This window comes from Staurois parvus, unplaced genomic scaffold, assembly GCF_062004578.1.
Source record: "Staurois parvus isolate SC_StPar_1 unplaced genomic scaffold, SC_StPar_1.0 ptg003748l, whole genome shotgun sequence".
Lineage (NCBI taxonomy): Eukaryota > Metazoa > Chordata > Amphibia > Anura > Ranidae > Staurois > Staurois parvus.
Genome location: NW_028321544.1, coordinates 35,702 through 61,711, shown reverse-complemented (window position 1 = coordinate 61,711; position 26,010 = coordinate 35,702). Strand labels below are relative to the sequence as shown.

Sequence of the window (26,010 nt, the reverse complement as noted above, 5' to 3'; positions counted from 1 at the left end):
GACGTGGGGAGGGGGACTATGCCAACGTGACGTGTGGAGGGGAACTATGCCAACGTGACGTGTGGAGGGGAACTATGCCAACGTGACGTGGGGAGGGGGACTATGCCAACGTGACGTGGGGAGGGGGACTATGCCAACGTGACGTGGGCAAGGGGCGATGTTCTGATGCCAAGTCGATGGTGGGAGGCCCAGATATCCTCCATGCAGTGGGGTGAGGAGGTCAGAATATCTCTTTCAGTAACAGACTCGTCTCCCCACAGATCAGAAAGGCGAAGATCACCTACGAGCAGGAAAGCTGAATCTTGTAGATCTGGCAGGCAGCGAGAGACAGTCAAAAACTGGAGCCACCGGAGAGCGTCTGAAAGAGGCCACCAAAATAAACCTGTCCCTCTCCGCTCTGGGTAACGTCATCTCGGCCCTGGTGGACGGGAAGTCTACGCATATCCCCTACAGAGACTCCAAGCTGACCCGCCTTCTGCAGGACTCGCTCGGGGGAAACACCAAGACTCTGATGGTGGCTTGTCTGTCTCCCGCCGACAACAATTACGACGAGACCCTCAGCACGCTGCGCTACGCCAACCGAGCCAAAAACATCAAAAACAAACCGCGCATCAATGAGGACCCTAAAGACGCCCTGCTGAGAGAGTACCAAGAGGAGATCAAGAAGTTAAAGTCCATGCTGACCCACAAACCCGACATCAAAGACATAACCCGTAAGTGGGAGTACATGTATAGGAGGTGCTGTTATTAACCACTTCCCGTCCGCCCGTTTATGTACATGGGCCGGACAGGAGCGATTGGCCGTTTATAAACATCCTCCCACTTCCCTGCATGTGCGCGCTCCCTGGGAAAACCCATCGCTGTACGGGACCTCAGTGTGAGGTCCCCATTCATGTGATTGGCCAATCAGTGATCACATGAAGAGTAGTAAGCAAGATTTCACTTCTGACATCATTGCTTACTACGTGTGAAATCTATGAATGATCACAGAGATCACATGGTACAGGGCCATTCACAACAGCCTTGTACCATGTAACAAGCTGTGACCAATCACAGCTCACACAGTATTTCTCAATGGCTGTAGGAATGCAGCCAGAGAGAAGGAAAAATGATTCCTCTTACAGCCTTTATGGGTGTAAAAGCAATCTGTGTAAAAAAAAAAAAATCTTCATCACCCCCCACAAGTAGTACAGTGTCACCATGGTAACAATGTATTGCTAAGGTGACAGTATGTAAAAAAAAAAAAAAACATAAATAATATAAAAAAATAAAATAAAAATGTTAAATTTTTTTTTGAAAAATTATAATTTTTGGTTATAAACTAATTTGGATTGTTTTTTTTTTGTTTACCAAAAAGATAGCTGAATACATTTTGGCCAAGATTTTAAAGAAGTGTCCGGACTGGAAGGGGGGGAAGTGTCCGGACTGGAAGAAGGGAAAGTGTCCGGACTGGAAGGGGGTGAAAGTGTCCGGACTGGAAGGGGGGGAAAGTGTCCGGACTGGAAGGGGGGGAAAGTGTCCGGACTGGAAGGGGGGGAAAGTGTCCGGACTGGAAGGGGGGAAAGTGTCCGGACTGGAAGAAGGGAAAGTGTCCGGACTGGAAGAAGGGAAAGTGTCCGGACTGGAAGGGGGGGAAAGTGTCCGGACTGGAAGAAGGGAAAGTGTCCGGACTGGAAGGGGGGGAAAGTGTCCGGACTGGAAGGGGGGAAAGTGTCCGGACTGGAAGGGGGGAAAGTGTCCGGACTGGAAGGGGGTGAAAGCGTCCGGACTGGAAGGGGGTGAAAGCGTCCGGACTGGAAGGGGGTGAAAGCGTCCGGACTGGAAGGGGTGAAAGCGTCCGGACTGGAAGGGGGTGAAAGCGTCCGGACTGGAAGGGGGTGAAAGCGTCCGGACTGGAAGGGGGTGAAAGCGTCCGGACTGGAAGGGGGGGAAGTGCCTGGACTGGAAGGGGGGGGAAGTGTCCGGACTGGAAGGGGGGAGGAAGTGTCCGGACTGGAAGGGGGGAAAGTGTCCGGACTGGAAGGGGGGGAAAGTGTCCGGACTGGAAGGGGGGGAAAGTGTCCGGACTGGAAGGGGGGAAAGTGTCCGGACTGGAAGAAGGGAAAGTGTCCGGACTGGAAGGGGGGAAAGTGTCCGGACTGGAAGGGGGGAAAGTGTCCGGACTGGAAGGGGGGAAAGTGTCCGGACTGGAAGGGGGGAAAGTGTCCGGACTGGAAGGGGGAAAGTGTCCGGACTGGAAGGGGGGAAAGTGTCCGGACTGGAAGGGGGGGGGAAAGTGTCCGGACTGGAAGGGGGGAAAGTGTCCGGACTGGAAGGGGGGGGAAAGTGTCCGGACTGGAAGGGGGGGGAAAGTGTCCGGACTGGAAGGGGGGAAAGTGTCCGGACTGGAAGGGGGGGAAAGTGTCCGGACTGGAAGGGGGGGGGAAAGTGTCCGGACTGGAAGGGGGGGGAAAGTGTCCGGACTGATAAATTCCATCTGGATATTTTATTAAATGGGAAAAAAAAATCCAATTTTGGGGATTCACAAACACCCTCCCCCCCCCTTATCAGGGCTGAAAGGGTAAAATATGACATCATTAATACTAGGGTCGTCGGTTTGAATCCCAACCACGGCACCGCCTGGCTGGAGTTTGCATGTTCTCCCTGTGCCTGCGTGGGTTTCCTCCGGGTACTCTTGTTTCCTCCCACACTCCAAAGACATGCTGGGAGGTGAATTGGCTCCTGTCTGCATTGGCCCTAGTATGTGTATGTAAGAATGTGAGTTAGGGACTTTAGATTGTACGCTCCTCGGGGGCGGGGCCTGATGGGAATGTACAATTTATATGTAAAGCGCGGAGTACATTGATTGGTGATATATAATTACCTGAAATAATAATAATTCATGAATGTCTGGATTCAGAGCCACCAGAGATATCTAAAGGTTGCATATGAGCTATAGGTATCGGCAAGTAACTGACGTCATAATGTAGTCAGCCTGACGAAGGGCGGTGTGTGAATCTGCAAAACGCGTTGTTTATTTTTTATATTGTTGATGCTTGGAACCCGATCACCACTTGTGTGACACCATTGCAGCATATAATCCTGATACAAGCCAATATTAATGATAATTTCTGATTTATGGTGTCAGAGGATAATCTGTCAGACTGACCGTGTTGTTTCTATCAGCATTTGAGAAGCCGCCAGTGAAGGCAGAAGTCAATGGACATGTAGTGGACGTGGAGGCAGAAAAGCAGCTGATCCGCCAGGTAATGCGGGCCCTGACCCAATATCCACCTTCATGTAATGACCATCCCGCCAATACACACGTGTTGTGCACCAACACGTTTCTGAGGTCTCACCCCCCCCTTTCCTCAGAGCCCATCGATTGTCCACCATGAGATGTTGTGTTCACCAACACGTTTCTGAGGTCTCACCCCCCCCCTTTCCTCAGAGCCCATCAATTGTCCACCATGACCTGTTGTGTTCAACGCGTTTCTGAGGTCTCACCCCCCCCCTTCCTCAGAGCCCATCAATTGTCCACCATGACCTGTTGTGTTCACCGACGTGTTTCTGAGGTCTCACTCCCCTTTCCTCAGAGCCCATCAATTGTCCACCATGACCTGTTGTGTTCACCGACGTGTTTCTGAGGTCTCACCCCCCCCCTTCCTCAGAGCCCATCAATTGTCCACCATGAGATGTTGTGTTCACCGACGTGTTTCTGAGGTCTCACCCCCCCCCTTCCTCAGAGCCCATCAATTGTCCACCATGAGATGTTGTGTTCACCGACGTGTTTCTGAGGTCTCACCCCCCCTTCCTCAGAGCCCATCAATTGTCCAACATGACCTGTTGTGTTCACCAACATGTTTCTGAGGTCTCACTCCCCTTTTCTCAGAGCCCATCAATTGTCCACCATGACCTGTTGTGTTCACCGACGTGTTTCTGAGGTCTCACTCCCCTTTCCTCAGAGCCCATCAATTGTCCACCATGACCTGTTGTGTTCACTGACGTGTTTCTGAGGTCTCACTCCCCTTTCCTCAGAGCCCATCAATTGTCCACCATGACCTGTTGTGTTCACCGATGTGTTTCTGAGGTCTCACTCCCCTTTTCTCAGAGCCCATCAATTGTCCACCATGACCTGTTGTGTTCACCGATGTGTTTCTGAGGTCTCACTCCCCTTTTCTCAGAGCCCATCAATTGTCCACCATGACCTGTTGTGTTCACCGATGTGTTTCTGAGGTCTCACTCCCCTTTCCTCAGAGCCCATCAATTGTCCACCATGAGCTGTTTAACCTCTTGGCTCCGGTCGAACGCAAATGTGCGACCTCCCGGCGTCTGGGCCTAGACACCGAGCAGCTGCACATTTGCGTTCTATTAAAAAAAAAGACGTGCTGAGAGCACGCGCCCTGCGCACTCCCAGTACACATGTCCGGTACTCACGGAAAGGTCCCGATGTCCTCTTTCAATCGGGACCTTTCCCGATCATGTGACGGCATGTCACGTCGGTCACATGACCCTAAACCCCGCCCCACCTCCCGGCTTCTGAAACCCTTAAAGGGCCGGGAGGCGCCGGCGCCAGGGGGTTAAATCACTGACCCAGCCAATGGGAGCCTGCTTTGGGTAGTCGTGGCATCCTTGCAAGTAGTGCAGGCCTATAGACACTATATGATAGTGCAATCCAAACTCCCCGCAAGGACAGAGCCAATCAGACTGACTACAGGTCTCCAGAGAGCTTCAAATGGCGCCACCCATGCAGGAAGGCAGATGCAGCCAATCAGAGCTGATGCTGGAATGCTGTCCGTGTCCCTGCTGGGGAGGTTGACCCTCACTATATTTGTGACCATTGTCGCTAAAAGAGGAATAGAGCGAGAATGCTACAATGAGGACCCCCTAGTCAGGTGACAACTCCTCACTTCCTGTTGTGTCTCGTGACAGGAAGTGAAGGAAAGTCTCCCCAGTGGGACACAGACTGACCAGTCTCCCTGTACCTCCACAGTCAGAATCTCCGCCCCAGGAGAGGGCCATGTAACGGGGGAACAGTCAGATCTCAGATGTGTTCATACAATAATCCCCTTACCTGATCCCGTGCACAGGAGTACGAGGAGAGGTTCGCCCGGCTGAAGGCGGAATACGAGGCAGAACAGAAGTCTCGGGCCAGGCTGGAGGAAGATATCTGTAACCTGCGGAGCTCCTATGACCAGCAGCTGGCTAGCATGGAGGAAGATCTGAAAAAGAGAACAGGTGAAGGTTGTGAATGGAAATGTAAACAATGTAACATTGTACCGTGGCCTGCCGCACCAACCGCCATCGTTTACTGTCCGCAGGGGCCAGTGTGACTGTTGGAGGACCCATGGCAGAGGATCCGGCAATCCAGGTGAGAGGATAGACCCAGTGCAGAGGATATATTGTATACGGGGGGGGGGGGGGGTAGGATAGACCCAGTACAGAGGATACATTGTATACGGGGGGGAGGATAGACCCAGTGCAGAGGATACATTGTATACGGGGGAGAGGATAGACCCAGTGCAGAGGATATATTGTATACGGGGGGGGGGGGGTAGGATAGGCCCAGTACAGAGGATACATTGTATACGGGGGGGGGGATAGACCCAGTACAGAGGATATATTGTATACGGGGGGGGGTAGGATAGACCCAGTACAGAGGATACATTGTATACGGGGGGGGGGGTAGGATAGACCCAGTATAGAGGATATATTGTATACGGGGGAGAGGATAGACCCAGTACAGAGGATACATTGTATACGGGGGGGGGGGGGGTAGGATAGACCCAGTACAGAGGATACATTGTATACGGGGGGAGGATAGACCCAGTGCAGAGGATACATTGTATACGGGAGGATAGACCCAGTACAGAGGATACATTGTATACGGGGGGGGGGGGGGGATAGACCCAGTACAGAGGATACATTGTATAGAGGGGAGAGGATAGACCCAGTGCAGAGGATACATTGTATGGGGGGGGAGGATAGACCCAGTACAGAGGATACATTGTATGGGGGGGGGGGGAGGATAGACCCAGTACAGAGGATACATTGTATACAGGGGGGGGGGGATAGATCCAGTACAGAGGATACATTGTATACGGGGGGGGGGGGGATAGACCCAGTACAGAGGATACATTGTATACAGGGGAGAGGATAGACCCAGTACAGAGGATACATTGTATACGGGAGGGGGGGGAGGATAGATCCAGTACAGAGGATACATTGTATACGGGAGGGGGGGGGAGGATAGATCCAGTACAGAGGATACATTGTATACGGGGGGGGGGGGGATAGATCCAGTACAGAGGATACATTGTATACGGGGGGGGGGGGATAGACCCAGTACAGAGGATACATTGTATACAGGGGAGAGGATAGACCCAGTACAGAGGATACATTGTATACGGGGGGGGGGGGGATAGACCCAATACAGAGGATACATTGTATACAGGGGGGGGGGATAGACCCAGTACAGAGGATACATTGTATACAGGGGGGGAGAGGATAGACCCAGTGCAGAGGATACATTGTATGGGGGGGGGGGATAGACCCAGTACAGAGGATACATTGTATATGGGGGGGGGGGGAGGATAGACCCAGTACAGAGGATACATTGTATACAGGGGAGAGGATAGACGGGAGGGGGGGGGAGGATAGATCCAGTACAGAGGATACATTGTATACGGGGGGGGGGGATAGACCCAGTACAGAGGATACATTGTATACAGGGGGGGGGGGATAGACCCAGTACAGAAGATACATTGTATTCAGGGGAGGGGGGGGAGGATAGACCCAGTACAGAGGATACATTGTATACAGGGGGGGGGGAGGATAGACCCAGTACAGAGGATACATTGTATACAGGGGGGGGGAATAGACCCAGTACAGAGGATACATTGTATACGGGGGGGGGGGATAGACCCAGTACAGAGGATACATTGTATATGGGGGGGGATAGACCCAGTACAGAGGATACATTGTATACGGGGGGAGGATAGATCCAGTACAGAGGATACATTGTATACGGGGGGGGGGGATAGACCCAGTACAGAGGATACATTGTATATGGGGGGGGGATAGATCCAGTACAGAGGATACATTGTATACGGGGGGGGGGGGGATAGACCCAGTACAGAGGATACATTGTATATGGGGGGGGATAGATCCAGTACAGAGGATACATTGTATACGGGGGGGGGGGGGTAGGATAGACCCAGTACAGAGGATACATTGTATACGGGGGGAGGATAGACCCAGTGCAGAGGATACATTGTATACGGGAGGATAGACCCAGTACAGAGGATACATTGTATACGGGGGGGGGGGGGATAGACCCAGTACAGAGGATACATTGTATATGGGGGGGGATAGATCCAGTACAGAGGATACATTGTATATGGGGGGAGGATAGATCCAGTACAGAGGATACATTGTATACGGGGGGGGGGGATAGACCCAGTACAGAGGATACATTGTATATGGGGGGGGGATAGATCCAGTACAGAGGATACATTGTATACGGGGGGGGGGGGGATAGACCCAGTACAGAGGATACATTGTATATGGGGGGGGATAGATCCAGTACAGAGGATACATTGTATACGGGGGGGGGGGGATAGACCCAGTACAGAGGATACATTGTATGGGTGGGGGAGGATAGATCCAGTACAGAGGATACATTGTATACGGGGGGGGGGATAGATCCAGTACAGAGGATACATTGTATACGGGGGGAGGATAGATCCAGTACAGAGGATACATTGTATATGGGGGGGGATAGATCCAGTACAGAGGATACATTGTATATGGGGGGGGATAGATCCAGTACAGAGGATACATTGTATACGGGGGGAGGATAGATCCAGTACAGAGGATACATTGTATATGGGGGGGGGGATAGATCCAGTACAGAGGATACATTGTATACGGGGGGAGGATAGACCCAGTACAGAGGATACATTGTATACGGGGGGAGGATAGATCCAGTACAGAGGATACATTGTATATGGGGGGGGATAGATCCAGTACAGAGGATACATTGTATATGGGGGGGGATAGATCCAGTACAGAGGATACATTGTATACGGGGGGAGGATAGATCCAGTACAGAGGATACATTGTATATGGGGGGGGGGATAGACCCAGTACAGAGGATACATTGTATATGGGGGGGGGGATAGACCCAGTACAGAGGATACATTGTATATGGGGGGGGATAGATCCAGTACAGAGGATACATTGTATGGGGGGGGGGGATAGATCCAGTACAGAGGATACATTGTATACGGGGGGAGGATAGACCCAGTACAGAGGATACATTGTATACGGGGGGAGGATAGATCCAGTACAGAGGATACATTGTATATGGGGGGGGATAGATCCAGTACAGAGGATACATTGTATATGGGGGGGATAGATCCAGTACAGAGGATACATTGTATATGGGGGGGATAGATCCAGTACAGAGGATACATTGTATACGGGGGGAGGATAGACCCAGTACAGAGGATACATTGTATACGGGGGGAGGATAGATCCAGTACAGAGGATACATTGTATATGGGGGGGGATAGATCCAGTACAGAGGATACATTGTATATGGGGGGGGATAGATCCAGTACAGAGGATACATTGTATACGGGGGGAGGATAGATCCAGTACAGAGGATACATTGTATATGGGGGGGGGGATAGACCCAGTACAGAGGATACATTGTATATGGGGGGGGATAGACCCAGTAGAGAGGATACATTGTATATGGGGGGGGATAGACCCAGTACAGAGGATACATTGTATATGGGGGGGGATAGATCCTAGCCTTCATGGGACATTGATTTTACTGTCTGCCATCTATTGCCTTTGTGAGATATGGGACCGTGTGGCAGCACTGCCAGGGCAGGCCAAGGGATAGGCAGAAGAGGCCCCTGCCTGGGGGACACAAAAGGGAGGACCTGCAACCAATGCTGCTGATCTAGGTTCACAGCTCGGGGGAGGGGACCTTTGCCTAATGGCAGATCACCTGACATGAAGATTTCATAGACTCTGGGTGTTCACGTACTCAGCTCTGTCCTTGTTTCCAGTGAATGGATCTCTGTTCCCGTCTAACATGTTGCACTCCATTGTCCATCCTAGGCAGAGACGGGACAGGTGGCCGTACATCTGCGCAGCGTGAAGAGGGAGGACCTCACCGCGGGCTCCACCTCCAACATGCTGCTACCACCGGAGGACGCCGTCCGCCCTGTCAGCCCCCAGGAAGTGCTTGCCAGGTTTGTAGTCTCGGTTCTCTGCAGGGATTGGAGGAATCCAGTTGTGGATCGGAGTGACAGGTTCTCTTTTCCCGCAGGCTGCAGATGCTGGAGCAGCAGGTGGTGGGAGGAGAACAGGCCAAAAACAAAGACCTGAAGGAGAAGCACAAACGGCGGAAGAGATACGCAGACGAGCGCAAGAAGGAGCTGATAGAGGCACTGCAGAACATAGACGAGGAGAGCGGGGACCGCGTGCTACTCAATGTCTACGAGTCCATCCAGGACGAGCTGCAAGTCAAGAGCAAGCACATAGAGAAGCTGCAGAAAAAGGTGACCCAAGAGCTGACGCTCACATTGACAGCCGAACTCCACCTATCACAAATTCCCCTGAAACTGCTCACCCTCCATTTCCTCCAAACTTCCATCTCCACAGTAGAACCCCTTGAAGCTGCAGCAGGTATCCTGAGCCCGCCCTCAATCATCATCCATCCCCTCTGCTCCTCATCTGTCCTGTCATTGGCCCACATCTTACAGATATTCGCTTTCTCTGCTGTCAGTAGTTTTTGCTGTTTATCATGTGTGGGCCTGATCTTTAGAGCTGACATCCATGACTGTACTGCTCTTTCCTGGCTTTATATGAAAGAACACATCCCTGGCATCCCTATAGCCGTGCATGATCCACCCTGCTTGCCAGGCGTAGACTATAGCTATGTAATGTGCTGATCAGTTGCAATCTAATAAAACATCTAATCTGTGTGTAATCTGTCAGAGTGTATTCCAGCAACCAATCAGCAGATTGCACAGCTAAAGCTTGCACTGCTCAGTGGCCAGCGGGGAGGAGCATGCACATCTAAATGGATGCCAGGAATGTTTTATTAACATTCATCGTTACATATGTCAGCCATAGACGGGTCGAAAATCGTCCGGAAAAAAATATCGGCCGATTTTCGCAGCATTAGTGGGTTAAATGGTCGGCCGTTTTTCGGGGTTTTTGCACATTTTCTTTATCAGGCATGTTGGAAAATTGGCTTTTTGATAATCAGCCGATTTTCCCGGCAATGATGGGCAAATCAGGCGATCGGTTTCCCGATAAAAAATCTGCGCATGAGCCGTAATATAAAATATAATAGTGGACTGGAATTCTTCTTTTTTCTTCTTCTTCTTCTTCGTCTTCTTTTTCTTCTTCTTTTTCTTCTTTTTCTTCTTCTTCTTAGTCTTCTTCTTTTTCTTCGTCGTCTTCTTTTTTCTTCTTCTTCATCTTCTTTTTCTTCTTCTTTGTCTTCTTTCTCTTTGTCTTTTTTTCTTCTTTTTCTTCTCCTTTTTCTACTTCTTTTTCTTCGTCGTCTTCTTTTTTCTTCTTTTTTCTTCTTCTTCTTCGTATTCTTTTTCTTCTTCTTCGTCTTCTTTCTCTGTCTTTTTTTCTTCTTCTTCTTTTTCTTCCCTTCTTTTTATTCTTCTTTTTTCTTCTTTTCTTCTTTTTCTTCGTCTTCTTTTTTTCTTCTTCTTTTCCTTCCTCTTTTTTTCTTCTTTTCCTTCTTCTTCTTCTTTTCCTTCTTCTTCTTTTTCTTCTTTTCCTTCTTCTTATGTATTGCCCCCCTGTGTGCTCCTGTCTCTGCAGGGACAGAAGTAATTATGGGGTTAAATGCCGGCCATAGATGGGACGAAAATCGGCCGATTTTTTTTTTTCTACCATTGGTGGTAACGTCAGCCGATTGAACGACCGATTTTTCTTTTTTTTTTTTTAAACGGCCGATTTTCGACCCGTCTATGGCCTGCAATAGTCTGGCTGAAAAAAGACAAAAGTCCATCCAGTTCAACCATTAAAAAAAAAAAAAGTTATAATCTGACACCCACAGTGGATCCAGAGGAAGGCAAAAATCCCAGCAAAGCACGATCCAATGTGCTCCTGCAGGGAAAAAATTCCTTCCTGACCCCCCGAGAGGCAATCGGATATTCCCGGGATCAACGTTCCCTATAAATGTTCTATCCAGTTATATTCTGTGTATCCAAGAAAGGATCCAGGACTTTCCTACAGCAATCCACTGAGCTGGCCACACCCACCTCTGGAGGGAGTCTATTCCACATTCTCACAGCTCTTACTGTGAAGAAACCTTTCCGTGTTTGGAGATGACATTTCTTTTCCTCCAGACGTAAAGAGCGCCCCCTTGTCCTCTGTGATGACCTCAGGGGGAATAACTACACCGAGTTCAGCCCAGAGACGTCCCATAGAGCTGTGCTGATGTCAGGACGGTCACTGCAGGGGGGGCTCGTCATTGGACACTTGTGTCTCTCATGCAGGTCACAGAGGAGAAGCCACGCCTTGACACCTCTTGTATACAGCAGCAAATCACTGACCTCGCCATTTGTTTTCCTTTCTGATTCTATGACACAGCTGAAAGCTGCCGAGATCGAAATTGAAGACCTCCACTCGGAGTTCGCGCGGGACAGAGATGACTACCTGGTCACCATCCGCCGCCAGGAAATGGACCTCCTCCTCTTCCAGCAGATCCTAGACCAGGTCCAGCCCCTCATCCGCAGAGACTGCAACTACAGCAACCTGGATAAGGTCCGGAGAGAGGCGGTCTGGGACGAGGACAGCGGGACCTGGAGGATCCCAGAGCTGGTCATGCAGAAGACCAGCCTCCCTACAGGTCAGTCCTGGCCAGGGGCGGACTGAGCATTGGGGAACTCGGGCACTGCCCTAGGGGGGCCCATGAGATGTCCCTGGTACCTTTCATAGGCTTTTTTGGGTGTGGTTTGAGTGTGGGCGAGGACACGGGCCCCGTGATCCCCTATTGCCCGGGGGCCCCATGAGTTGTCATTTCACCCCTGGTCCTGGCTGCCCCACCCACCGGAGGACAAAACATGGGCCGGGATTGGCCTAGAATTTAGGAGCAACAGAGCACGTGCGTAGTGTAAATGCCTGGCTTCCATTACACAGTCCCTGCCTCAGGCCACACCCCACTAACGCGTTTCACCCCAAAAGGGCTTAATTATTGACCTCTACAGCAGACTGACGGGCAGGCGGGACACTCGCCGTTGTGACTGGGCGTCATATGAAGTCCTGTCAAAACGTGCCGCTCACGTGACCGCGCGGCGGCGCAAACTGGTACTGGCTGTGTCCACGGGACACAGCCCATGACATATCACTACACCGGCCTGTTGCCAGTGTCATGTGACCACTGTGACCAATCACAGCAGATCACATGTCAATTGTATACAATTATGTTGTTAGCACGTGACTGGTCAAGGTGCTCACATGATACCGACAGGGCCAATCACAGCCCATCTGTATCATGTGATCAGCTTTGCCCAATCACAGCTAATCACAACAAAAGACTGAATCAGTTTCATTCAGTAACAATGATCGCAAGCAGGGGCAGACTGACAACTCATGGGGCCCCCAGGCAATAGGGGATCATGGGGCCCCTGTGTCCTTGCCCAAACTCAAAAAAGCCTATGAAAAAGGTACCAGGGGCATCTCATGGGGCCCCCTACTGACCCCGGGCCCTCGGGCACTTCCCGAGTTTCCAAATGGTCAGTCCGCCCCTGATCGCAAATATCAATGAAATACATCGGTATCGGCAATCACAATGTGTTAAAAAAAAAAAAATAAATCCTGATCACTCGCCCAGAGTAGTTTGGTGTTACTATGGTAACATTGTATTGGTTCGGTCGCAGTGCGCTGAAAAATAAAATGGTGGAAAAAAAGAAAAAATTTAATAAAAAATAATAGAAACATTTGAAAAAAAAATACAAATTCAATTATTATTTTCACCAAAGAAATGTAGCGGGATACATTTTGACCTAAATTTATGAAGAAATGTTATTTATTTGCAAAATTTTATAACTGAAAAGTGCGCTTTTTTTCAAACGTTTCAGGTGTTTTTTGTTTTATTCAGCAAAAAATAAAAAAATTCAGTGGTGATTAAATAGCACCAAAAGAAAGCTCTATTTGTGTGAAAAAAATGATAAAAATTTCATCTGGGTACAGGGTTGCATGACCGCGCAATTGTCATTCAAAGTGCAACAGCACTGAAAATTGGCCTGGGCAGGGAGGGGGTAAAAGTGCCCGGTAGGCAGGAAGGGGGTGACAGTGCCCGGTGGGCAGGAAGGGGGTAGAAGTGCCCTGTAGGCAGGAAGGGGGTAGAAGTGTCCGGTAGGCAGGAAGGGGGTAGAAGTGTCCGGTAGGCAGGAAGGGGGTAGAAGTGTCCTGTAGGCAGGAAGGGGGTAGAAGTGCCCTGTAGGCAGGAAGGGGGTAGAAGTGACCGGTGGGCAGGAAGGGGGTAGAAGTGCCTGGGAGGCAGGAAGGGGGTAGAAGTGTCCGGTAGGCAGGAAGGGGGTAGAAGTGCCCTGTAGGCAGGAAGGGGGTAGAAGTGCCTGGGAGGCAGGAAGGGGGTAGAAGTGTCCGGTAGGCAGGAAGGGGGTAGAAGTGCCCTGTAGGCAGGAAGGGGGTAGAAGTGCCCTGTAGGCAGGAAGGGGGTAGAAGTGCCCTGTAGGCAGGAAGGGGGTAGAAGTGCCTGGGAGGCAGGAAGGGGGTAGAAGTGTCCGGTAGGCAGGAAGGGGGTAGAAGTGCCCTGTAGGCAGGAAGGGGGTAGAAGTGCCCTGTAGGCAGGAAGGGGGTAGAAGTGCCCTGTAGGCAGGAAGGGGGTAGAAGTGCCCGGGAGGCAGGAAGGGGGTAGAAGTGTCCTGTAGGCAGGAAGGGGGTGACAGTGCCCGGTGGGCAGGAAGGGGGTGACAGTGCTCGGTAGGCAGGGAGGGGGTGACAGTGCTCGGTGGGCAGGGAGGGGGTGACAGTGCTCGGTAGGCAGGGAGGGGGTGACAGTGCTCGGTAGGCAGGGAGGGGGTGACAGTGCTCGGTAGGCAGGGAGGGGGTGACAGTGCTCGGTGGGCAGGGAGGGGGTGACAGTGCCCGGTGGGCAGGGAGGGGGTGACAGTGCCCGGTGGGCAGGGAGGGGGTGACAGTGCCCAGTGGGCAGGGAGGGGGTGACAGTGCTCGGTAGGCAGGAAGGGGGTGACAGTGCCCGGTGGGCAGGGAGGGGGTGACAGTGCTCGGTAGGCAGGAAGGGGGTGACAGAATGCCCTTAATTTGAGTGGATTTCTTCTCACTTCCTGTTTGACTATGGGACAGGAAGTGAAGGGAAATCTTAATAGGACACAAATGGCGAAAAAAAAACCTGACAGGGGTTATAACCCCCACCTTACTCAAAACTGAAAGAAAAAAAGTTTTGCCTTTTTTTGTGGGTTTTTTTTCTTTTCAAAATATTTTTTATTCAAAGTTTTTTACAGGTTTACAAAAAAGAAAAAAAAACAAATAAGGCAACCACAATAAATCAGCAGCGGCATCGCGTTCCACCAATTTGTGCCTTCTGGTTCTACTTTATGCCCTATTGGGGAGAGATGCGTCGGGAGGGGGCGTGCCCTAAGGCAGAGACTGTGGGGGGGGGGCGTGCCCTAAGGCAGAGACTGTGGGGGGGGTGTGCCCTAAGGCAGAGACTGTGTGGGGGAGTGTCCTAAGGCAGAGACTGTGGGGGGGGGTGTGCCCTAAGGCAGAGACTGTGTAGGGGGGGCGTGTCCTAAGGCAGAGACTGTGTAGGGGGGGCGTGTCCTAAGGCAGAGACTGTGTAGGGGGGCGTGCCCTAAGGCAGAGACTGTGTGGGGAGGAGTGTCCTAAGGCAGAGACTGTGTAGGGGGGCGTGTCCTAAGGCAGAGACTGTGTAGGAGGGGGCGTGTCCTAAGGCAGAGACTTGTAGGAGGGGGTGTGTCCTAAGGCAGAGACTGTGTAGGGGGGGGCGTGTCCTAAGGTAGAGACTGTGTAGGAGGGGGCGTCTCTAAAGCAGAGACTGTGTAGGGGGGGCGTGCCCTAAGACAGAGACTGTGTGGGGGGGAGTGTCCTAAGGCAGAGACTTTGGGGGGGCGTGTCCTAAGGCAGAGACTTTGGGGGTGTGTGTCCTAAGGCAGAGACTGTGTAGGGGGGGCATGCCCTAAGGCAGAGACTGTGTTGGAGGGGGCGTCCCTAAAGCAGAGACTGTGTGGGGGGGGAGTGTCCTAAGGCAGAGACTTTGGGGGGAGTGTCCTAAGGCAGAGACTGTGTGGGGGGGAGTGTCCTAAGGCAGAGACTGTGTGGGGGGGAGTGTCCTAAGGCAGAGACTGTGTATTGGAAGCCGGCTACATAAGGCCTATGGAGTGGCTCCTGGCGGGGTGTGGCCCTCCCATCACATTTTGCTGCTCAGCGGGACAACCTGTGGGGGGGGGGGGGCAGCACCTGATGCACACATTCGGACCCGAGGAGCGCTTCAGCAGAACTTCAGGCAGCACAATTTTTGTGGGATTTCTGTGGTGTGAACACTTCTCCCCTTTACTCCAAATCTTCCCAGATTATAGTCCGCCCTCCATGTTATAAATCCCTCCCCCAGGGGGCGGGGCGTTCTCCTCCAATGGTGGTCATTATACCTTCCCTCTCCCTGCAGCTCCAGGTCTGCCATCCGCCAAAGCCAAGAAGATGCCATCGCCTGAGAATGGAGAACATCTGATGGTAAGTGATCTGCTGTATACTCTGGGCCGTATACTCTGGGCCGTATATACATGCTGTATACTCTGGGCCGTATACTCTGGGCCGTATATACATGCCGTATACTCTGGGCCGTATACTCTGGGCTGTATACTCTGGGCTGTATACTCTGGGCTGTATACTCTGGGCTGTATACTCTGGGCTGTATACTCTGTGCTGTATACTCTGTGCCGTATACTCTGGGCCGTATACTCTGGGCCGTATACTCTGGGCCGTATACTCTGGGCCGTATATACATGCTGTATACTCTGGGCTGTATACTCTGGGCTGTATATACACGCTGTATACTCTGGGCCGTATATTATGGGCCGTATACTCTGGGCTGTATATACACGCTGTATACTCTGGGCTGTATACTCTGGGCCGTATACTCTGGGCTGCCGATTGGATAATCACCATCTAAATCACAAACCAGATTATTGTCATTCCTGCGATGACTCGATTGATTCTTCCTCTGATATTAGTCCCTGCAAGTCTGCCAACTCCTATTCCTGTTATTTGTACGCAGGGCCTGTTCACACGTTTAGCGCACGGCGGTAATGTACACAGTGCTGCACGCTTTACAGCAAGGCTCTGGAACTCGCTGTGTGAGCGCATCGCCGTTCATGTTCAATGGCAGCTCAGCGCACCAACCCTGCGCTCAGCTCACCAACCCTGCGCTCAGCTCACCAACCCTGCGCTCAGCTCACCAACCCTGCGCTCAGCTCACCAACCCTGCGCTCAGCTCACCAACCCTGCGCTCAGCTCACCAACCCTGCGCTCAGCTCACCAACCCTGCGCTCAGAGCACCAACCCTGCGCTCAGCTCACCAACCCTGCGCTCAGAGCACCAACCCTGCGCTCAGAGCACCAACCCTGCACTCAGCTCAGCTCACCAACCCTGCACTCAGCTCACCAACCCTGCGCTCAGCTCACCAACCCTGCGCTCAGCTCAGCTCACCAACCCTGCGCTCAGCTCAGCTCACCAACCCTGCGCTCAGCTCACCAACCCTGCGCTCAGCTCACCAACCCTGCGCTCAGCTCAGCTCACCAACCCTGCGCTCAGCTCACCAACACTGCGCTCAGCTCACCAACCCTGCGCTCAGCTCACCAACCCTGCACTCAGCTCACCAACCCTGCACTCAGCTCACCAACCCTGCACTCAGCTCACCAACCCTGCACTCAGCTCACCAACCCTGCACTCAGCTCACCAACCCTGCACTCAGCTCACCAACCCTGCACTCAGCTCAGCTCACCAACCCTGCACTCAGCTCACCAACCCTGCGCTCAGCTCACCGACCCTGCGCTCAGCTCAGCTCACCAACCCTGCACTCAGCTCAGCTCACCAACCCTGCACTCAGCTCAGCTCACCAACCCTGCACTCAGCTCAGCTCACCAACCCTGCACTCAGCTCACCAACCCTGCACTCAGCTCAGCTCACCAACCCTGCGCTCAGCTCACCAACCCTGCACTCAGCTCAGCTCACCAACCCTGCACTCAGCTCACCAACCCTGGGCGTAGTAGAGGGAGGCATGGATCGAGGGTAGCGGAGGGAGGTGTGGATCGAGGGCGCGCCAACCCTGCACTCAGCTCAGCTCGCCAACCCTGCGCTCAGCGCGCCAACCCTGCACTCAGCTCAGCTCACCAACCCTGCGCTCAGCTCACCAACCCTGCGCTCAGCGCACCAACCCTGCGCTCAGCTCAGCTCACCAACCCTGCGCTCAGCTCAACTCACCAACCCTGCGCTCAACTCACCAACCCTGCGCTCAGCGCACCAACCCTGCGCTCAGCGCACCAACCCTGCGCTCAGCTCAGCTCACCAACCCTGCGCTCAGCTCAGCTCACCAACCCTGCGCTCAGCTCACCAACCCTGCGCTCAGCTCACCGACCCTGCGCTCAGCTCACCGACCCTGCGCTCAGCTCAGCTCACCGACCCTGCGCTCAGCTCACCAACCCTGCACTCAGCTCAGCTCACCAACCCTGCACTCAGCTCACCAACCCTGCACTCAGCTCAGCTCACCAACCCTGCACTCAGCTCACCAACCCTGCACTCAGCTCAGCTCACCAACCCTGCGCTCAGCTCACCAACCCTGCGCTCAGCTCACCGACCCTGCGCTCAGCTCAGCTCACCGACCCTGCGCTCAGCTCAGCTCACCGACCCTGCGCTCAGCTCAGCTCACCAACCCTGCACTCAGCTCACCAACCCTGCACTCAGCTCACCAACCCTGCACTCAGCTCAGCTCACCAACCCTGCACTCAGCTCAGCTCACCAACCCTGCACTCAGCTCAGCTCACCAACCCTGCACTCAGCTCACCAACCCTGGGCGTAGTAGAGGGAGGCATGGATCGAGGGTAGCGGAGGGAGGCGTGGATCGGGCGTAGCGGAGGGGGACGTGGATCGGGCGTACCGGAGGGGGACGTGGATCGGGCGTACCGGAGGGGGACGTGGATCGGGCGTAGCGGAGGGGGACAAGGATCGGGCGTAGCGGAGGGGGGCGTGGATCGGGCGTAGCGGAGGGGGGCGTGGATCGGGCGTAGCGGAGGGGGGCGTGGATCGGGCGTGGAGGAGGGGGGCGTGGATCGGGCGTAGCGGAGGGGGACGTGGATCGGGCGTGGAGGAGGGGGGGCGTGGATCGGGCGTGGAGGAGGGAGACGTGGATCGGGCGTGGCGGAGGGGGCGTAGCAGAGAGGCGTGGATTGGGCGTGGCGGAGGAGGACGTGGATCGGGCGTGGCAGAGGGGGCGTAGCAGAGGGAGGCGTGGATTGGGCGTAGCGGAGGGGGACAAGGATCGGGCGTGGCAGAGGGGGCGTAGCAGAGGGAGGCGTGGATTGGGCGTAGCGGAGGGGGGCGTGGATCGGGCGTAGCGGAGGGGGGCGTGGATCGGGCGTAGCGGAGGGAGGCGTGGATTGGGTGTGGAGGAGAGAGGCGTGGATTGGCACATGAATGTGGACATTGCAGAGGACTCGGGACGTGGACCTGTCCTGTGTATGAGAAGTCACAGCCCAGCATACACACAGAATTGCATGGTGTCCTCCAGAGAAGAGCGCCTCGTGTGGTCTCTGCGATATAGTGACCGTTCTGTCTGTGCTTCCAGGTGGAGGACCGATACAAGGCTATGCTCAGCCGCAGCGACAGTGAAAACCTGGCCAGCAATTACTTCAGATCCAAGAGAGCCAGCCAGATCCTGAGCGCTGACCCCATGAGGAGCCTGGGTGAGTCCACTACGGGGGGGGGAGGGGATCATTCCACAAATACTAGCGCCTGTCACCCAAGCCCCTCCATGCAGGAATGTCGAGCTGTGGAAGGGCCCTCACCTGTACACGCCTCTCTATGACCTCTACATGAGGAAGGGCCCTCACCTGTACACGCCTCTCTATGACCTCTACATGAGGAAGGGCCTCACCTGTACACGCCTCTCTATGACCTCTACATGTGGAAGGGCCCTCACCTGTACACGCCTCTCTATTGTCTCTACATGTGGAAGGGCCCTCACCTGTACACGCCTCTCTATGACCTCTACATGAGGAAGGGCCCTCACCTGTACACGCCTCTCTATGACCTCTACATGAGGAAGGGCCTCACCTGTACACGCCTCTCTATGACCTCTACATGTGGAAGGGCCCTCACCTGTACACGCCTCTCTATTGTCTCTACATGTGGAAGGGCCCTCACCTGTACACGCCTCTCTATGACCTCTACATGAGGAAGGGCCCTCACCTGCACACGCCTCTCTATGACCTCTACATGTGGAAGGGCCCTCACCTGCACACGCCTCTCTATGACCTCTACATGAGGAAGGGCCCTCACCTGCACACGCCTCTCTATGACCTCTACATGTGGAAGGGCCCTTACCTGTACACGCCTCTCTATGACCTCTACATGAGGAAGGGCCCTCACCTGTACACGCCTCTCTATGACCTCTACATGAGGAAGGGCCCTCACCTGCACACGCCTCTCTATGACCTCTACATGAGGAAGGGCCCTCACCTGTACACTCCTCTCTATGACCTCTACATGTGGAAGGGCCCTCACCTGTACACTCCTCTCTATGACCTTTACATGTGGAAGGGCCCTCACCTGTACACGCCTCTCTATGACCTCTACATGTGGAAGGGCCCTCACCTGTACACGCCTCTCTATGACCTCTACATGTGGAAGGGCCCTCACCTGTACACTCCTCTCTATTGTCCCTACATGAGGAAGGGCCCTCACCTGTACACACCTCTCTATTGTCTCTACATGAGGAAGGGCCCTCACCTGTACACGCCTCTCTATTGTCTCAACATGTGGAAGGGCCCTCACCTGTACACGCCTCTCTATTGTCTCAACATGTGGAAGGGCCCTCACCTGTACACGCCTCTCTATGACCTCTACATGAGGAAGGGCCCTCACCTGTACACTCCTCTCTATTGTCCCTACATGAGGAAGGGCCCTCACCTGTACACGCCTCTCTATTGTCCCTACATGAGGAAGGGCCCTCACCTGTACACACCTCTCTATTGTCTCAACATGTGGAAGGGCCCTCACCTGTACACGCCTCTCTATGACCTCTACATGTGGAAGGGCCCTCACCTGTACACGCCTCTCTATGACCTCTACATGAGGAAGGGCCCTCACCTGTACACTCCTCTCTATTGTCCCTACATGAGGAAGGGCCCTCACCTGTACACTCCTCTCTATGACCTCTACATGAGGAAGGGCCCTCACCTGTACACACCTCTCTATTGTCTCTACATGAGGAAGGGCCCTCACCTGTACACGCCTCTCTATTGTCCCTACATGAGGAAGGGCCCTCACCTGCACACGCCTCTCTATGACCTCTACATGTGGAAGGGCCCTCACCTGTACACTCCTCTCTATTGTCCCTACATGAGGAAGGGCCCTCACCTGTACACGCCTCTCTATGACCTCTACATGTGGAAGGGCCCTCACCTGTACACTCCTCTCTATTGTCCCTACATGAGGAAGGGCCCTCACCTGTACACGCCTCTCTATGACCTCTACATGAGGAAGGGCCCTCACCTGTACACTCCTCTCTATGACCTCTACATGAGGAAGGGCCCTCACCTGTACACACCTCTCTATGACCTCTACATGAGGAAGGGCCCTCACCTGTACACGCCTCTCTATGACCTCTACATGAGGAAGGGCCCTCACCTGTACACTCCTCTCTATTGTCTCTACATGTGGAAGGGCCCTCACCTGTACACACCTCTCTATGACCTCTACATGAGGAAGGGCCCTCACCTGTACACTCCTCTCTATGACCTCTACATGAGGAAGGGCCCTCACCTGTACACGCCTCTCTATGACCTCTACATGAGGAAGGGCCCTCACCTGTACACTCCTCTCTATTGTCCCTACATGTGGAAGGGCCCTCACCTGTACACTCCTCTCTATTGTCCCTACACGAGGAAGGGCCCTCACCTGTACACGCCTCTCTATGACCTCTACATGAGGAAGGGCCCTCACCTGTACACTCCTCTCTATTGTCCCTACACGAGGAAGGGCCCTCACCTGTACACGCCTCTCTATTGTCCCTACACGAGGAAGGGCCCTCACCTGTACACACCTCTCTATTGTCCCTACACGAGGAAGGGCCCTCACCTGCACACTCCTCTCTATTGTCCCTACACGAGGAAGGGCCCTCACCTGTACACTCGTCTCTATTGTCCCTACACGAGGAAGGGCCCTCACCTGCACACTCCTCTCTATTGTCCCTACATGAGGAAGGGCCCTCACCTGCACACTCCTCTCTATTGTCCCTACATGAGGAAGGGCCCTCACCTGCACACTCCTCTCTATTGTCCCTACATGAGGAAGGGCCCTCACTTGCACACTCCTCTCTATTGTCCCTACATGAGGAAGGGCCCTCACCTGCACACTCCTCTCTATTGTCCCTACATGAGGAAGGGCCCTCACCTGCACACTCCTCTCTATTGTCCCTACATGAGGAAGGGCCCTCACCTGCACACTCCTCTCTATTGTCCCTACATGAGGAAGGGCCCTCACCTGCACACTCCTCTCTATTGTCCCTACATGAGGAAGGGCCCTCACCTGCACACTCCTCTCTATTGTCCCTACATGAGGAAGGGCCCTCACCTGCACACTCCTCTCTATTGTCCCTACATGAGGAAGGGCCCTCACCTGCACACTCCTCTCTATTGTCCCTACATGAGGAAGGACCCTCACCTGTACACTCCTCTCTATTGTCCCTACACGAGGAAGGGCCCTCACCTGTACACGCCTCTCTATTGTCCCTACACGAGGAAGGGCCCTCACCTGTACACGCCTCTCTATTGTCCCTACACGAGGAAGGGCCCTCACCTGCACACTCCTCTCTATTGTCCCTACATGATGTTCTGTTCCCTGGAGGTTAGTCCAGGCGTAATAAGTATTGATGTGTCATGTTGATCCTCTCTGCAGGCCTTCACGGCACGTCTCCGGCATATCCCACCCCCCTGAACACATCTCCATCCATCCTGACGTCAAGTCGAAGTTCCGTGTCCCCCATCCAGTCCATGGACGCACCTTTACCTCGGCCATTCCGGCTGGAATCTCTAGAGATCCCGGCACCTTCTGCTAAGACCAAGCGGAAGAAGAGCAAGAACCACACCGAGCTTTACTGACCCTGAATGGGAGCCGGACATTCTGGGAGGTTCCTGTCCTTCAGTGTATCCAGCCACAACAGGCACCGCCCTAGAGGAGCGCTCAATGTGATACAACAGGCACCGCCCTGGAGGAGCGCTCAATGTGATACAACAGGCACCGCCCTGGAGGAGCGCTCAATGTGATACAACAGGCACCGCCCTGGAGGGACCAACAGTGTGATACAACAGGCACCGCCATGGAGGGACCCTCAATGTGATACAACAGGCACCGCCATGGAGGGACCCTCAATGTTATACAACAGGCACCGCCCTGGAGGAGCACTCAATGTGATACAACAGGCACCGCCCTGGAGGGATCAACAGTGTGATACAACAGGCACTGCCCTGGAGGGACCAACAGTGTGATACAGCAGGCACCGCCATGGAGGGAGCAACAGTGTGATACAACAGGCACCGCCATGGAGGGACCCTCAATGTGATACAGCAGGCACCGCCATGGAGGGACCCTCAATGTGATACAACAGGCACCGCCCTGAAGGGACCAACAGTGTGATACAAAAGTCACCACTATGGAAGGACCCTCCATGTGATACAACAAGCACCGCCCTGGAGGAGCACTCAATGTGATACAACTGACCCCGCCCTGGAGGACCAACAATGTGATACAACAGGCACCGCCCTGGAGGACCAACAATCTGATACAACAGGCACCGCCCTGGAGGGACCAACAATCTGATACAACAGGCACCGCCCTGGAGGACCAACAATCTGATACAACAGGCACCGCCCTGGAGGGACCAACAATCTGATACAGCAGGCACCGACCGCCATGGAGGGAGCAACAGTGTGATACAACAGGCACCGCCATGGAGGGACCCTCAATGTGATACAGCAGGCACCGCCATGGAGGGACCCTCAAAGTGATAGAATAGGCACCGCTATGCAGGGACCCTCAATGTAATTAAAACTTCCTGTGTGACAGTTTCTGTCCAGTGTCACTGCACTGCCTACTAATCGTCCCTGTCCGCCGTCCACACTGCATGGGGGGAGGCAGGCAGCTCCCTATCTGTGAGGAGCCCTATGGTCAAATATAGACAGGTGGAGGTTCTCCCAGAAGCCTCTGCTGCTAACAACATCCTTCATACAAGGCTGATGACCCACAAGGAGAGTCTGTACGCCCAGAACCTGCTGGGGGGCCCGCAAGGAGAGTCTGTACGCCCAGAACCTGCTGGGGGGGCCCACGAGGAGAGTCTGTACACCCAGAACCTGCTGGGGGGCCCACGAGGAGAGTCTGTACACCCAGAACCTGCTGGGGGGCCCGCGAGGAGAGTCTGTACGCCCAGAACCTGCTGGGGGAACCACGAGGAGAGTCTGTACACCCAGAACCTGCTGGGGGGCCCACGAGGAGAGTCTGTACACCCAGAACCTGCTGGGGGGCCCACAAGAAGAGTCTGTACGCCCAGAACCTGCTGGGGGGCCCACGAGGAGAGTCTGTACACCCAGAACCTGCTGGGGGGCCCGCGAGGAGAGTCCGTACGCCCAGAACCTGCTTGGGGGCCCACGAGGAGAGTCCGTACGCCCAGAACCTGCTGGGGGGCCCGCGAGGAGAGTCCGTACGCCCAGAACCTGCTGGGGGGCCCGCGAGGAGAGTCTGTACGCCCAGAACCTGCTGGGGGAACCACGAGGAGAGTCTGTACACCCAGAACCTGCTGGGGGGCCCACGAGGAGAGTCTGTACGCCCAGAACCTGCTGGGGGACCCACGAGGAGAGTCTGTACGCCCAGAACCTGCTGGGGGGCCCACGAGGAGAGTCTGTACGCCCAGAACCTGCTTGGGGGCCCACGAGGAGAGTCTGTACGCCCAGAACCTGCTGGAGGGCCCACGAGGAGAGTCTGTACGCCCAGAACCTGCTGGGGGGCCCACGAGGAGAGTCTGTACGCCCAGAACCTGCTGGGGGGCCCGCGAGGAGAGTCTGTACGCCCAGAACCTGCTGGGGGGCCCGCGAGGAGAGTCTGTACGCCCAGAACCTGCTGGGGGGCCCGCGAGGAGAGTCTGTACGCCCAGAACCTGCTGGGGGGCCCGCGAGGAGAGTCTGTACGCCCAGAACCTGCTGGGGGGCCCGCGAGGAGAGTCTGTACGCCCAGAACCTGCTGGGGGGCCCGCGAGGAGAGTCCGTACGCCCAGAACCTGCTGGGGGGCCCGCGAGGAGAGTCCGTACGCCCAAAACCTGCTTGGGGGCCCGCGAGGAGAGTCTGTACGCCCAGAACCTGCTGGGGGGCCCACGAGGAGAGTCTGTACACCCAGAACCTGCTGGGGGGCCCACGAGGAGAGTCCGTACGCCCAGAACCTGCTGGGGGGCCCACGAGGAGAGTCCGTACACCCAGAACCTGCTGGGGGGCCCACGAGGAGAGTCCGTGCACCCAGAACCTGCTGGGGGGCCCACGAGGAGAGTCCGTACACCCAGAACCTGCTGGGGGGCCCACGAGGAGAGTCTGTACACCCAGAACCTGCTGGGGGGCCCACGAGGAGAGTCTGTGCACCCAGAACCTGCTGGGGGGCCCACGAGGAGAGTCTGTACGCCCAGAACCTGCTGGGGGATGTTTATCACAACTGGAGAAGACAGAATCTGAAGCCGCTGAGCATAGCAACCAATCAGCTGAGCATAGCAACCAATCAGCTGAGCATAGCAACCAATCAGCTTCTAACTTCAGCTTGTTCAGTGCGGCTCTGGAAATGAGACGCAGAAGCTGATTGGTCGGAATGCTCCAATCATGATAAGTTCCCCACAATGTATTTTGTACAATAAATGTATTTCCCAGATTGAACACAAGTTGTGTTGCGTTTGACTCTCCACCTTCCCCCGAGGGACGTCCACCGGGGCTGCCGCAGGAGGTCCATCTACCAGACATACATCTACTCAGCCACAGCAATGACCCCCCCCTTCCCAGAGGCAGCAGCTGTATATGGGGGCACAATATGGGTCTATATGGGGGGCACAATATGGGTCTATATGGGGGGCACAATATGGGTCTATATGGGGGGGCACAATATGGGTCTATATGGGGGGGCACTATATGGGGGGGCTCAATATGGGTCTATATGGGGGGGCACAATATGGGTCTATATGGGGGGGCACAATATGGGTCTATATGGGGGGGCACAATATGGGTCTATATGGGGGGGCACAATATGGGTCTATATGGGGGGCACAATATGGGGGGCACAATATGGGTCTATATGGGGGGGGGCATGTTGAGGCTCTATATGGGGGGGCACGCTGAGGCTCTATATGGGGGGGCACGCTGAGGATCTATATGGGGGGCACACTGAGGATCTATATGGGGGGGCACACTGGGGGTCTATATGGGGGGCACATAGAGGCTCTATATGGGGGGCACACTGAGGCTCTATATGGGGGATACGCTGAGGCTCTATATGGGGGGGGCACGCTGAGGCTCTATATGGGGGGCATGTTCAGGCTCTATATAGGGGGCACGCTGAGGCTCTATATGGGGGCAGACTGAGGTTCTATATGGGGGGGCACGATGAGGCTATATATGGGGGGCATGCTGAGGCTCTAAATGGGGGGCAGACTGAGGCTCTATATGAGGGGGCACATTGAG

At 54.4% G+C, this 26,010-nt stretch overlaps 1 protein-coding gene across 1 annotated transcript; it reads left to right on the top strand.

The window, feature by feature from the left end:
* Positions 1–244: 244 nt before the first annotated feature.
* LOC149427452 (kinesin-like protein KIF17) lies at positions 245–25,217 on the top strand (the record flags this gene model as incomplete). The annotated part of the gene is made up of 10 exons (XM_089668016.1): positions 245–713; positions 3,166–3,245; positions 5,070–5,217; positions 5,301–5,350; positions 9,115–9,248; positions 9,326–9,557; positions 11,620–11,878; positions 15,698–15,762; positions 18,872–18,989; positions 22,204–25,217. Coding segments are annotated over 10 exons (1,758 nt in total), but the record flags the coding sequence as incomplete, so codon positions are not given.
* Between the last annotated feature and the right edge of the window lie 793 nt (positions 25,218–26,010).